The 13,109-nt window shown below is 37.5% G+C and overlaps 3 protein-coding genes across 3 annotated transcripts; 1 reads left to right on the top strand and 2 right to left on the bottom strand.

The window, feature by feature from the left end:
* Positions 1 to 4,073: 4,073 nt before the first annotated feature.
* Positions 4,074 to 8,860, bottom strand: LOC107981297. Its single transcript, XM_031921567.1, has 3 exons — positions 6,955 to 8,860; positions 4,383 to 6,879; positions 4,074 to 4,285 (listed from the first exon to the last, which is right to left on the bottom strand). The coding sequence occupies exons 1-2, from the start codon at positions 8,628 to 8,630 to the stop codon at positions 4,392 to 4,394; spliced, it is 4,164 nt and encodes a 1,387-aa protein (XP_031777427.1). The 5' UTR covers positions 8,631 to 8,860; the 3' UTR covers positions 4,074 to 4,285; positions 4,383 to 4,391.
* Positions 8,861 to 8,920: 60 nt separating this feature from the next.
* LOC116415908 lies at positions 8,921 to 9,774 on the top strand. The gene is made up of 2 exons (XM_031921547.1): positions 8,921 to 9,503; positions 9,582 to 9,774. Exons 1-2 carry the CDS (start codon positions 9,301 to 9,303, stop codon positions 9,772 to 9,774), a joined length of 396 nt encoding a protein of 131 aa, XP_031777407.1. The 5' UTR covers positions 8,921 to 9,300.
* Positions 9,775 to 10,778: 1,004 nt separating this feature from the next.
* LOC107981296 (uncharacterized protein DKFZp434B061-like) lies at positions 10,779 to 11,766 on the bottom strand. The gene is made up of 3 exons (XM_031921610.1): positions 11,446 to 11,766; positions 10,901 to 11,361; positions 10,779 to 10,808 (listed from the first exon to the last, which is right to left on the bottom strand). The coding sequence occupies exons 1-3, from the start codon at positions 11,732 to 11,734 to the stop codon at positions 10,779 to 10,781; spliced, it is 780 nt and encodes a 259-aa protein (XP_031777470.1). The 5' UTR covers positions 11,735 to 11,766.
* Positions 11,767 to 13,109: the final 1,343 nt, after the last annotated feature.

The raw sequence follows: 13,109 nt of genomic DNA, 5'->3' as shown, positions 1-13,109 counted from the left end.
TCCCATCCCAGTTTTATAGGGCTTAAGATGGAGTCCTTTGCCTAAAGCAATAGCTTTCATGGTCTTATTATGCCTCTTACTTTCTTCGTGATTTTTCTGCGCGGCTTTAGCATCATTAACAGCTTTAGCTATTCCAGCAGCACCTCCTGCTAGAGCACCGGTGGCACTTAGTCCTGCGAACAATGGAATGAGAAAAGGAAGAACTCCACCAATTTTTGCTGGAAGCGGCAGAACACGTGGAATGATAACTTTTTTCTTTCCTCCTACACTTTTAACAGCTTGACGTGCACCCTTCAACGCTGATTGAATAACCTTGCGAGAATGTTTACTTGCTGTCATTGATTTTTTAGCTACAGTCACTAACTTATTAAATTTCAGTCCCATTCCAGTTTTTCCTTTTAATTTCATAGCACTGTTAACAGCAAAAGCAAACGCTTTTTCACCAAGACTCGCATCCTTGGCTCTGACACGCTTCATAGCTTCCTCAGCAAGCTTCTTGTCAGCAGCTTTACGATCTCCGTTTTTATCGGAGTAAGCTATGTCATGTTTTTTACATGCCTGATCAAGCGGATTAATACCAGGATCTCCTCTTTTCATTCGCTTTTTTAATTTGGTTCCGGGACCGCAGTATTGATATCCAGGAAGATGCATTTCAACAGGTAAGTTATTGATAACTTTATCAAGCAATCCATAGCCTTTCGGCTGTTTCTGAGATTTGTGTATGATCATCTCTCTTCGAGTGTTGATTCACAACTGACGTTTATGGTATAAAACGAGCGTTTATATTTCAAGAGCTCAATGTTGAATGTGACTTTGTTGCGTGAACATGGATTTTACCGAGCAAAACGTCAAACTCCCTGTCACGAATTTTGATTTTGGAAAAGAGAAGAGAAAGAAGCGTCATGGGGAATTACTACCAGATAGTATACGAGCAGTATTCTGTGGTCCATCAAACTGTGGAAAAACAAATAGTTTATTGGCTCTAATTACACACCCCAATGGTCTTAGATTTGAGAATTTATATGTATACTCTAAATCCTTGAATCAGCCAAAGTATCAATTTCTCAAAAATGTCTTGGATCCGATTGAAGGAGTATCATATCTTCCGTTTAGTGAGCATGAATCTGTAGTATCTCCAGATGAAGCCCTACCAAATTCAATTATGATTTTTGATGATGTGGCATGTGAGAAGCAGGATAACGTCAGAGCATTCTTCTGTATGGGAAGACATAAGAGTGTAGATAGTTTCTATCTATGTCAATCTTATGCTCATATAGGAAAACATCTCATTAGGGATAATGTCAATTTGTTAGTAATTTATCGACAAGATGATGTAAATCTTAAACATATCTATGAAGATCATGTGAATACTGATTTAACTTTCAATGAATTTCGGAATCTTTGTTCTGAATGTTGGAAGAATGATAGATATGGATTCATCGTCATTGACAAAGATAGACCGATGAATGAGGGTAGATACAGAAAAGGATTTGACTGTTTTGCAATAAAAAAGGAATTATGAGTCTCAAACTTGCAGTTCAGTTGTAGACATCGCCACGTCAGCATGTCAGACTTCAAGAAAGAGAAGAATGTTCTTAGTGAGCTCTTGCGAGCTCGTGAGGCTATTAAAAAAAAATACACTTTATTAAAACAGGAGAAAGATGATTTTGAAAAAGTCATCGGCGATACTCTAAAACCAGTCGTCACACCACTTGAAAAACTTGTTGAGATGAAAAGTGAAAGTCCACTGCAGCAACCATCCAATCACATTTTTGTTAAAAACAGCAGTAAGAAAATGAAAAAACGAACAAGAATCGATCGATCAAGTTTGCTCAACGATCAAAATAATAATAATAATAAATCAAGTTTAATGGATTATACTGTTTATGATTATGATGATGATGATGATGATGATGATGATGATGATGATGATGATGATGATGATGATGATGCTTTTAACACAATAACCAATTCTACATTTAAATCTACGAGTGGAAAAAATGAATCAGCTGAAGATTTTTTATCATTGTTAGATAAAAGCCGTAGAACAATTGACAATATATACGGAGTGCGAAAGGTTGATGGAGTGTATATGATTGGTGATTCTTAAATAGAGTTTGATGATAAATATGTCAAAGTCAGAAATGAAAGTTATCCTAAAACGAATGGACTAATGGAATTGCTATTTAAAAAATATCCGGATGATCTTCTTCTGAGTTCAGCAGATCGTGAAAATTATCGCAAGATTCTGGAAGCATCAAATGCTCATCGGAAAAAATTCAGCAAAGATGAATCTATAAGAATGTCGAGAAGTAATAAATATAAGAATATTTTAGCTCCAATGTTCCGCAGCACTCCACGTAAAAAGAACAACAGCAGCAGAGGAGGACTTGTACCTAAATATAAAATAGCTAAGAAAAATTCTTCCATAGATCTTGTCTACTGGGACGATCCAAATGAGCTTGTCGAACGACTTCGATTATTGATTGCCGAACGATCTGCTGGAAATAACAATCACACCAACGAAATTCATTCAATTATTGAAGAATTGCGTGAAGCTGGGCATATATATTGATACGCATCTTTCTTCTTTGCATCAGTACTACCATGAGTCTCGATGTGTTCGGAAGAAAACTTGGGAGCTCGCAGCAAGTGAGTCGCGGGCCTCCAGGAAATGGTTTTAATTTTACATCAGACGGCGATTTTGACTTAGAGGAGAAGCGACTCTGTAATCTCGGAGAGCCACGCAATCCAAAAGATGCAATCACTTTGCATTCACTGCAAGTTATCCTGCAGACGGAAGTAAATTATATATCTTCTAAAATTACTGGAATTGGTGAACTTATAGACCAATATAGGGAGCAAGTTGAAAGCCTTAAATCTGATGTGGACAAAAAATTAAAATATCTTAATGATATTTCTCAACGTAATTTCGCAAGCGTTGAATATATTATTGGTCAATTGAATAATTTTATAATCAAAGAAGATGGAAAAGCAAAAAGTAGCTGAAGAGCTGCATAAAGCTGCACGCCGTAGGTACAAGCGAAGAAAATATGATATACGCGGAATAGATGAGACTTGGCAAGGTGATCTTGTGGAAATGATTCCTTACGCTAGCGAGAACAAAGATTTCCGCTACTTACTCACTGTCATAGACATATTTTCAAAGTACGCGTGGGCCGTGCCAGTCAAGTCGAAGAGTGGCCAGGATGTTACTGCAGCTATGAAGTCAATACTGAAAGAAGGACGAGTACCGAAGAATCTACAAACTGACCAAGGAAAAGAATTTTACAATTCAATTTTTCAAAAACTTATGAAGAAGCACAATATACACTTATACTCTTCACATAGTAATCTTCATGCAAGTATATGCGAACGATTCAATAGAACGTTAAAAAATGCAATGTGGACAGAATTCAGCAAACAAGGAAGCTATAAATGGTTGGATATTCTACCTAACTTGCTCAAAGCATACAATTCGAGAAAACATCGGACAACAGGAATCGAGCCTGAAAATGTTACACAGGCAAATGAGAGAGAGGTCAAGAGACGTTTTCCTACTGAAAAGTCGTCAGTGAAAGAACCGAAATTCAAAGTAGGAGATAAAGTACGAATAAGTAGGTTAAAAAATGTTTTTGAAAAAGGTTACACACCAAATTGGTCAACGGAAATTTTCACAATAACGCGAGTTGTAAAAACAGATCCAGTAACTTACCACCTCAAAGATTATTATGATAAACCCGTCTCTGGTGGCTTTTATGAAACGGAAATTCATAAAACTATGTATCCGGAAATTTATTTAGTAGAAAAAGTTTTAAAGAAAAGTGGTAAACGCGTATATGTTAAATGGTTAGGATTCAGTAGCGATCACAATAGTTGGATAGATAAAAATGAGATTGTATAAATTATTCAAGGTTCTAAAAAATAAGAAAGCAATTGTTATTATATTTAATAATGTATTTTTATTCATGTGAATTGTAGTTTTAACAAATAAATAGTATTTAATAATTATCCACCCTGATATGTTATAAATAAACTAAGTTTATTTGCTGTGTTTGAAAGATTATTGAAAAGTTCTTGATCTTTCAAGATTGCTGATGAGATCTTTTCTGGCAGAAATATTTGAAAGCTGTCATCAATCTCGGCCACGATCTTCGTGCCGAATCTAGTCTTCACCTCCTTGAGTGCAGTCACCATGTACTCATGATCTTTTTCTAAGTCCGTGACTTTCTTCTTAGGCAAGAACTCGCGCTCAGCAATTTTGTTAAGTGCAGATAGATCCATTCTGAAACGTGAAAAAAAATAAGAATTTGTGTGTTAGAGAAAAGATTTTCTTTGAGAACAAAAAAAAAAAAAATAGTGAGAATCAGCTATGAATTTACTTGAAAATGTTAAGTGAGTCTTGGTTTCTTCTCCAAAGGTAGGTAATTTTCAAGCTCGACTGCTCGAATGTGCTCTTCACCGTGGTGCGTCGGTTCATATAGCCCATTCCCCACCACGATGTCTGCCCCTTCCATAGCCTCTTGTAGAATATCTCTTCTATTGGAAGATGCCCCCTCCATCGATGGATTCCATTCGTGCATTAGCTCCTCACAAACATCGTATTCTATAAAGATTTGTTCGCCTGTATCGCCATAAAGTGTCATCCCCACTCGTGCTGCACTGTTTTCATTAGACAATTCGCTCCCCCTCTCCATTGCTCTCTCGCTTTCTTCTTTAGTATTGGTCGCTTCATACCCCTTCTCCAATTCCATCTCCCCCACTCTTTCTCCTCTTGTATCAGCCATTTTTTCATCCTCCTCCATTTGACTTACAGCCAGTGCCATCTGCTCCTCAATAATTCGGTAATGACCCCAAGGCAAAGTGTCTGTGCTATGAGGTAATAAGTATCTTTTATCATCATGCGGACTTAGTGCTATTTTGTTCTGTTTTTCAGTATGCACTATGTGTAATTTAGAGCGAATGTTGCACTGCTCACGTTTAACAATAATTTGTTCTTCAAGACATTTTCGATAATCTTCGAACGTGATTGTTTTCTTCACAACACTTGACTTTATGCCTTTGGCTTTTTTAACAGTCTCAGATCCATCTATCAAAATACTATACATTTTGCTACGTAAACCAATAAATTCTGTCATAATCTTGCCATTGCATTCATCTTTCATTAATCCAGGCACTTTTTTATTGACACGTGGAATTCCAAATTGATTGTTCTCTTTGTAATCAGAAGTATCAAATTTGTGCAAGTCTTCTTTCATTATTTTATACATATCTACGTCATCAACTTCATATATTAGACTATCTGTGTCAGTGTAAAGGAGTTTACATTTTTCCCCAAGTCGCCGCTTCATATACGAATAATGAAAATCGTATAACAATGTTTTAGACATATCGAGAATGCTGAGACCAACGTATATTGGTTTTTTAATTGTAATACTTGTTCTCTTTAGCTGTATAGCAACCAAATTTTCATCAAAGATAGCACAACTATGAAAATTTGGTTGAGCTATACGTGCTTCTGCTCCATATCGACCAGTAAATTTATTCACTAATCGCACATCAACGCGAGATCGTTCTCGCTCGATGCACTTACCATATACTGCATTAATTAATAACTTGTAGAAAAGCTTCTCAAACTCATTCTTGGCCTGCTTTCTCTTCTCTGTATTAAATTCAACATATGGTTTGAGCCAAGGCTTCTGCTCAAAACTCAGAATCCTATGCACTTTTTTAAGTCGAAGTCCATTATCTAGTACCTGTTTTAACGCAAGATAATGAATGACATACCTTTTCTTATCGTTCAAAGTAGTCAGCAGTTTCTTCTGCTTTGAGCCAGGGGGTGTACGATGCTCTGCACAAAAAGGCAAATCTTGATGATCATCATGTATTTCTTCAGGATACTCTAAATCTACTTCAGCAAAGTAGCCTGTATCAGAGTCTGGTGGTGCATTGAAAAAATTTGAATTTGTTTCATATTCAATCCATTTGAATTTTCCCACTGGTAAATACTGCACCATGGCCCATCCATAAAGATTATTAATATCAAAATATAAGAGCGTCTTCGTTTTCTGATTCTTATCATATGATGATCCCATGTAGGGATTGTTTGCCTTAGCATACCGATTGCAACATTGACTTATTCCTCCTCGAATGCCTGCTTCAATAAACATCAGCATATCTATATCTGTGAGAAGCTCCAATTCCACTTTTGTCATTTTTAGAGCTGCTGAAAATGTGAGACCTGGAGTCGTGTAAAAGTGTGTAGGACATAAACTATACGCTTTCAGTGATGTCTCTCGAAAACTTTCAAAGACGTCAGCTAATAATAAAACATCTGTTTTCAAGTACAAATCAGAATATTCACCCAAAGTTCTTATAGTAAACATATTCCACACTGTAACAGCATGATGATAGTCTTCATCAATAATGTGAGAATCTGTTAGTTTATTGTAAAACTCATTCTTTTCTGGCAGTTTTGTAGTCATCAACTTGTCCAATCCATCTACGAAATCATATGGAAATACACCTTTTCGTCTCAGAAGATTGATTTGCTCATCTGTAAATCCATCAGTTTTGAACTCATTTACTGCTATCGGCACTGTTTCCAAATATGATGCAAGCTTTTCCAACGATGATGGTAAAAAACGCCATGAATCAATAAATCTAAAACTGATGTCACAGTCATCTATAAACTTCGTAAATGAAATATATTTTTCTTTGTTGTGAGGTATCAGAGATACTCGTCCAGTCATTATTGTAGAAGTAGCAATCTCTTTCAAAATGAAGTGTGTGTCATAATTGAGGTTATGAAAGATAACCGGCACAAACCTCGAATCCTTGTAATTTAAATTGCATGAATTGTGAGCTGCCCCTCTGAAACTAAATAGAAAAAAATGTCTTACATGTTGTACAGCATTAAAGTCAAATATTTGTATACATTAAAAACTAACGTACCGTCCTGTTAGATGACAATGGTCTCGTACTGCGAGTTCATCATTTTTAATAGGCTTTCGACATATATGACAAACAGTTGACCCCCGAAAAGATAATTCTTCTAGATCTGTAAGTCTCATTGGTTTTGGATTTTTGTAGAGTAGATCAATCTTTTCACTAATTCCTTTCAATTCTCGAACAAACCATTTTGCCGGTGTCTCTTCATCTTCATTTTTTTGTCTGTATGATTTATAAACAGATAAACTGTCATCAAAGCTGCACTTTATATAATAGCCTATGCTATATGCTTCATGAAGCTGAAAAGCATTTTCATTTTCAGTAGGCTTTAACAAACATTCGAAATCTGCATAAATAACAAAAGGAACTTTTTCACTTTTATTATAATCTTCAAATTTAAGAATGTTATTCTTAAAGTCGGGCAAATTAATTCGACATTTATTTATATTTTTGCAATAATTTTCGTGCATTTGCAGCCTTTCTTTACAGTAAAAAATTTGTAAACACCTTTCGCAGTGGTATGATTTTACATGAGATTTGCTTAATTGAGAGCTTAAAATTCGAGACAGATACTTAATCCAAACGTAGTGGTATTTAGGCAGGCTTCCGCCAACATCATGATTATTTTCTTCATTTTCATCTATGTAAAAATCTTGAATGAGGAGTAGATTTACATGTTTTTCTTTCTTTTCTTTTGTAATATGGCATGGCGATACTTCAAACTTTACATTATACTTTTTTAACATGTATACATTTACTGAAATATCATTTAATTTTTCAAATTTTGGTACATCTTTAAGTTTGACTGGAAATTCTATATCACCAAAGTTCAGCTCGTTCTCATACATACGATATTGATTAACTCTATTGGGATTAGTTTCACTAGGATGCAATGCTGAAAGTATAGCATACTTGAAACACTGATTATCATTATTACGAATATTAACACATGCCTTTTTCTTTTCTATAAACTTTGGAAGTGGAATGAAGGAACTCCCCTTGATTGGAGAATATTTTTTCATATTGATACACAAACTGATAATACTCGTCAGGGTCCAGCCAGAATCTTTCTCCTGAAATTCTTCAAGCTGGGTGAGAATAGGTTCTTTGATATGATCCTTAAACCATTCTTCCAAATTCGTTGACATGAATGCTGTAACACTTTCACTTGTAAAATATTTAATGTCAGTCGTTTCCTCTCCATTTTTCTGCATAGAAAATTCTGCGATAAAGTCAGAATTTATTTTTACAGCGTTATATTCCTTCAAGCAATCTTCTACTTTAACCTTGAAAAGCTTTTGCGCATCGTTAAAAAAACTTAGAATGTCCACATGCTTTATATTTACAACTACACCTGTTCTAATTCGATTTTGAAAAGCTGATTCTACATCACGCCACTCAACTCTAGCTTCAGTTTCTTCCGATTGTAGACTTCCTCCTTGCTGAAGATGTTGTTCGAGTTGAACTTGCACACATGAAAGATGTGTCATACAAGTTTGATATTTCTGCTTTTCTCCTCTTGAAAGATTAGATTTATTGATTTTTTCGTTCAATTCCTTTATTGTAGAATTGCACATGTCTAGCCAATAATGAATATCATTATTGCTCATTCCGTGTATATTTCGTGAAGTATCACGCACTACTTCGACAAGACGTTCGAAAAGTTGAATTGAAGCCATATTTACTTTTTCCAACTTAAAGTAACACTCACAGACTCGTAAACGAAAAAAGGACTAGTTTTGTGTACTGTGGTAGTAGTAGTAGTAGTAGTAGTAGTAGACGAAGACTGCTGCTCAAAGTAAAGTTTCCCTTTATATAGGGAAGACCATGAAAGAAGAGGTGGATTTTTTTATGTCTGGTCCAATGAGAAGCGTCATCTTCTGAATAGAAAAGCTGAGGAGCAAGATATGTTGAGGGGGGGGGGTGAATTTTCTTGGGGAGGGGTGGTTTTTCTTGGGAAGGGGTGAATTTTCTACTTTTAGACCAATGAGAAATCGTCTTTCAGACCCATCCAATCAGGGCCTGTGCTTCTTTTAAGCATCCAATTGTAAAAAATCATAAGGTGGAGTTTCTTCTTATATAAACCAGGGTGAGGAAAGTCATCTGTTCATTTTCAATCCACACTTCTTACTGAAATTCTAACTCTACAAAGCTCCAAGATGACTACAATGTGTGAATACAAAAAGATGTTCGAAAATACCATACTGAAATATCCAGAAGAAAATGTTTATATTGTTGACATTCAAGGATTTCAAAGAATTGCTGTGGATACTTTTATTTTCAAGGAAATTAGTTTCCTCAACGTAAAAAAAAACAGCTTTACCAACTGCTTACCTCTTCAAGTCTCCTATGCCGTGGGAAGAACTTACCGAGGAAGAAAAATGTATGATTCATTGGCTAGAAAAAAGTTACCATGGAATCGAATGGAATTCTGGTGACATTCCATACCATCGACTTCAACAAGTCTTACAAATCTTTACGCGAGGTGTTAAAAAAATATTCGTTAAAGGAGAACAGAAAGCACTGTGGTTAAAAAATTATTTGCCGAATACGTAAGTATTTATACTTTCCTTCAGTTTTTTTCCATGCTCTTGATACTTCAATTTATCCACATTTTTTTTTTTTTTCAGTCTAATATCCAATGTCGAAGATCTCGGATGCCCTCCACTGGAGAACATAAAAAGTAATAAAAATTACTTTTGCTTGCACCATCAACTTTCTATTAGAAGAAAACCAGCATGTGCCGTCCATAATGCTCTTTCAATAAGAGCATGGTTATTAAATTATTTGTCTGGAAAATTTAGTCAAGACGAAGTTGATTAAAATGTATTATGAAAAAAAAATGATTAAATAAAATAATTTAAAAAAAAAATTATAATTCTTACGATTCTTTTTTATCTTTTAAAACAAAAAACAATATTGAAAAGGGATTGAAATTTATCTTAACATATAGTCAATTTATTTATTTATTTACACTAAAAGGAAGACAAAGAGCAGAGTATATCAATTTAAAAATCATATCTAAATTTTCTGAAATATTTTACAATTTTTAAATTTTCTAAATAAATTTGGGAAAACTCAAAGTTTTAATAAACGATGAGGTGTCCACAATTCTTTAAATTTATTTTTTTTTATAATTTTTGTAAATTTTGTTTACATTGATGTGATCTATTATTATCTCATCATCTATAATCCGCGGTAAATTGCGTTGTTGTTGCTGCTGAGGTTGCTGTTGTTGCTGTGACGGCTGTTGCTGCTGCTGCTGTGGCTGTGGCTGCTGCTGTTGCTGTTGCTGCTGTTGTTGCTGCTGCTGTTGCTGGTGTTGCTGTGGCTGCTGCTGGGGCTGCTGCTGTTGCTGCTGCTGTTGCTGCTGCTGTTGTTGCTGCTGATGTTGCTGTTGTTGCTGCTGCTGTTTACTATCAGTCCTTTTTAATTGCAAAATACCACGTCTCGGTACTGGTCTCGTAACCTCTGAAAAATTAAAGCAAACAAAAAATAAATTTATTGTATACAAAATAAAACTAATTTATAGATAAAGCATTTTTTTACCTGAAGTCATTGTAGATGTTCCTGGTTTTGGTGACGTCTCTCTCTCTCCTACCTTTTTCTTCTTCTGCTCGTTGTCTTTTTGATCTTTAACAATAAAAAAACAGATTAGCATTTTTTTAAATAAAGTTATATAATTTTAAGAATAAATTTAATATTTTTTACCATTTACTTTTCTCTTCATATTCGAGGACGCGATCTTAGGAATCGGCTTGAGATCGCGTATACTTTTAACAGATGTACATGTTCCGCTAGAGCTAGAGCTCGAACTAGAGCTCAAACTAGAGCTCGAACTCGAGCTCGAACTCGAGCTAGAAATTGAGCTCGACCGAGACCGTCTTCTTCGGGTCACCGAAGATTGTCGAGGCTGCTCAGCCGTCAAAGATCGCCGAGGCTGCTCAGCCATTGGGGATCGCTGCGCCGGATTAGCCGCCGAGGATCGTCGAGGATGCTCAGCCGTCGAAGATCTCTGAGGCTGCTCAGCCATTGGGGATCGCCGTGGCGGGTCAGCCGTCGGAGATCGCTGCGTCGGGTCAGCCGCCGAGGATCGTCGAGGATGCTCAGCCGTCGAAGATCTCTGAGGCTGCTCAGCCATTGGTGATCGCCGTGGCGGGTCAGCCGTCGGAGATCGCTGCGCCGGGTCAGCCGCCGAGGATCGTCGAGGATGCTCAGCCGTCGAAGATCTCTGCGGCTGCTCAGCCGTCGAGGATCGTCGAGGCTGGTCAGCCACCGGGGATCGTTGTGGCAGGTCAGCCACCGGGGATCGTCGTGGCAGGTTAGCCGCCGGAGATCGTCGTGGCAGGTCAGCCGTCGGAGATCGTCGCGGTGCTAATTGCTGCAAAGCAGCATTTGGTGGTTGTGGCACTGCAACATTAAAAAAATTTTAATAAATTAATTTAAAGAAAAAAACTTTTGAATAGTACAATAAAAAAAAAAAAATTCACTTACGTGTTTCGACCACGTCCATTGCCCAGGAGACGTAGTCGAGCATTGTTAGGAGAGTTGGTGCGTTGGCGACCAGCCAACGTATACGCTCCTGGGCGACCTGCAGACTCCGTCGGCTTCGAGAAGGCTGCATTGGTGAATTTAGCTTCTTCGGTGACATTTTCTTGTCAGCTTGCAAGAAAAATCCTGACTCCGGTGTATCTTGAGGGGTTATACTGGAAGGCGGGAGAACACTTTTCACTATTTTGCCGAATGAACTTGGAAACGAGGAGTGAATTGACTGACGAAGCATGCACCGGGTCCTTAAATACGGTGAACAGCGAAGCTTCCCTTTCCACTTCAATTGCCAAAAGTCCTTCGAATTGCCGAAAAATTTCCACTTTCTTCTCATAGAACCTCCCTTAGACACTTCCCACCGGAATTTTTAAAATCTCCTCCCTCTCAACAAAATTTGACCATCCCTCAATCACTCGAGTGCACACCTACGCTTTCTTGGAGGGAGAGAGAGAGATTGAGCGTAAGATTATCTCTTCAAGAATCGTCAGTTTCAAGTGTGTGCGAAAATTATCTCTAACGTGGAAAACAGCTTTGAGGGTTCATCACTTCACCAACCTGCACACACCCACGTTTTCAAGAGAAACATATCGCTCATTCCAAAAATTGGCAACGGTCTGAGGATGCCTTACACAGCAATAAGGATTAATTTCTTATTCGACCTGCACACACCTGCATTTTTCTCAAAAGGAATATGAAGCTTTCGCATGAGAGGTGTAACTGATCACTATACAATGCTTCATTGTCTACCACCTGAGCGGGGTCCTTGGCGTGCGCATCAACCTGCACACGCCCACATTTTTTCTCCAAAGCAATACGCAGCATTCGTATGAAAGGTGTAACGCTTATTCTAAAACTAAAGGGCATCGATCAGTATACCATGCTGCATTGTCAACCACCTGAGCAAAGGATGTCGGTGTGCGCACCCGGTACACACCCACATTTTCCTCAAAAGCTAATCCCGAAATTGGCATCGGTTCGAGGATGCCTTACACGCGTCAATAAGGATTGATTTCTAATCCGTGAAACAGGTGTGTAAGAAAGCAAACACCTCAAAGGATTATCTTTTTCTACGGTACACGCCCACATTTTCCTCAAAAGCTAATCCCGAAATCGGCATCGGTTCGAGGATGCCTTACACGCGTCAGTAAGGATTGATTTCTAATCCGTGAAATAGGTGTGTAAGAAAGCAAACACCTCAAAGGATTATCTTTTTCTACGGTACACGCCCACATTTTCCTCAAAAGCTAATCCCGAAATCGGCATCGGTTCGAGGATGCCTTACACGCGTCAGTAAGGATTGATTTCTAATCCGTGAAACAGGTGTGTAAGAAAGCAAACACCTCAAAGGATTATCTTTTTCTACGGTACACGCCCACATTTTCCTCAAAAGCTAATCCCGAAATTGGCATCGGTTCGAGGATGCCTTACACGCGTCAATAAGGATTGATTTCTAATCCGTGAAACAGAAAATTAGAGAACGCTATAGGCATTCCAAAAACATATTTGAGAGAGGGAGTACACTTTTTCATCGGTTAGCAAATCACTTAGAGTGGAAGTGTTTTCGTGTGCGGGAGAGAGGGAGATCCATCCCACTCTTGAGAGGAAAGGGA

The sequence above is a fragment of the Nasonia vitripennis genome, assembly GCF_009193385.2.
Source record: "Nasonia vitripennis strain AsymCx chromosome 1 unlocalized genomic scaffold, Nvit_psr_1.1 chr1_random0013, whole genome shotgun sequence".
NCBI classification, from domain to species: domain Eukaryota; kingdom Metazoa; phylum Arthropoda; class Insecta; order Hymenoptera; family Pteromalidae; genus Nasonia; species Nasonia vitripennis.
Note: the sequence above shows the minus strand (reverse complement) of the source record. Positions and strands in the feature narration are given on the sequence as shown.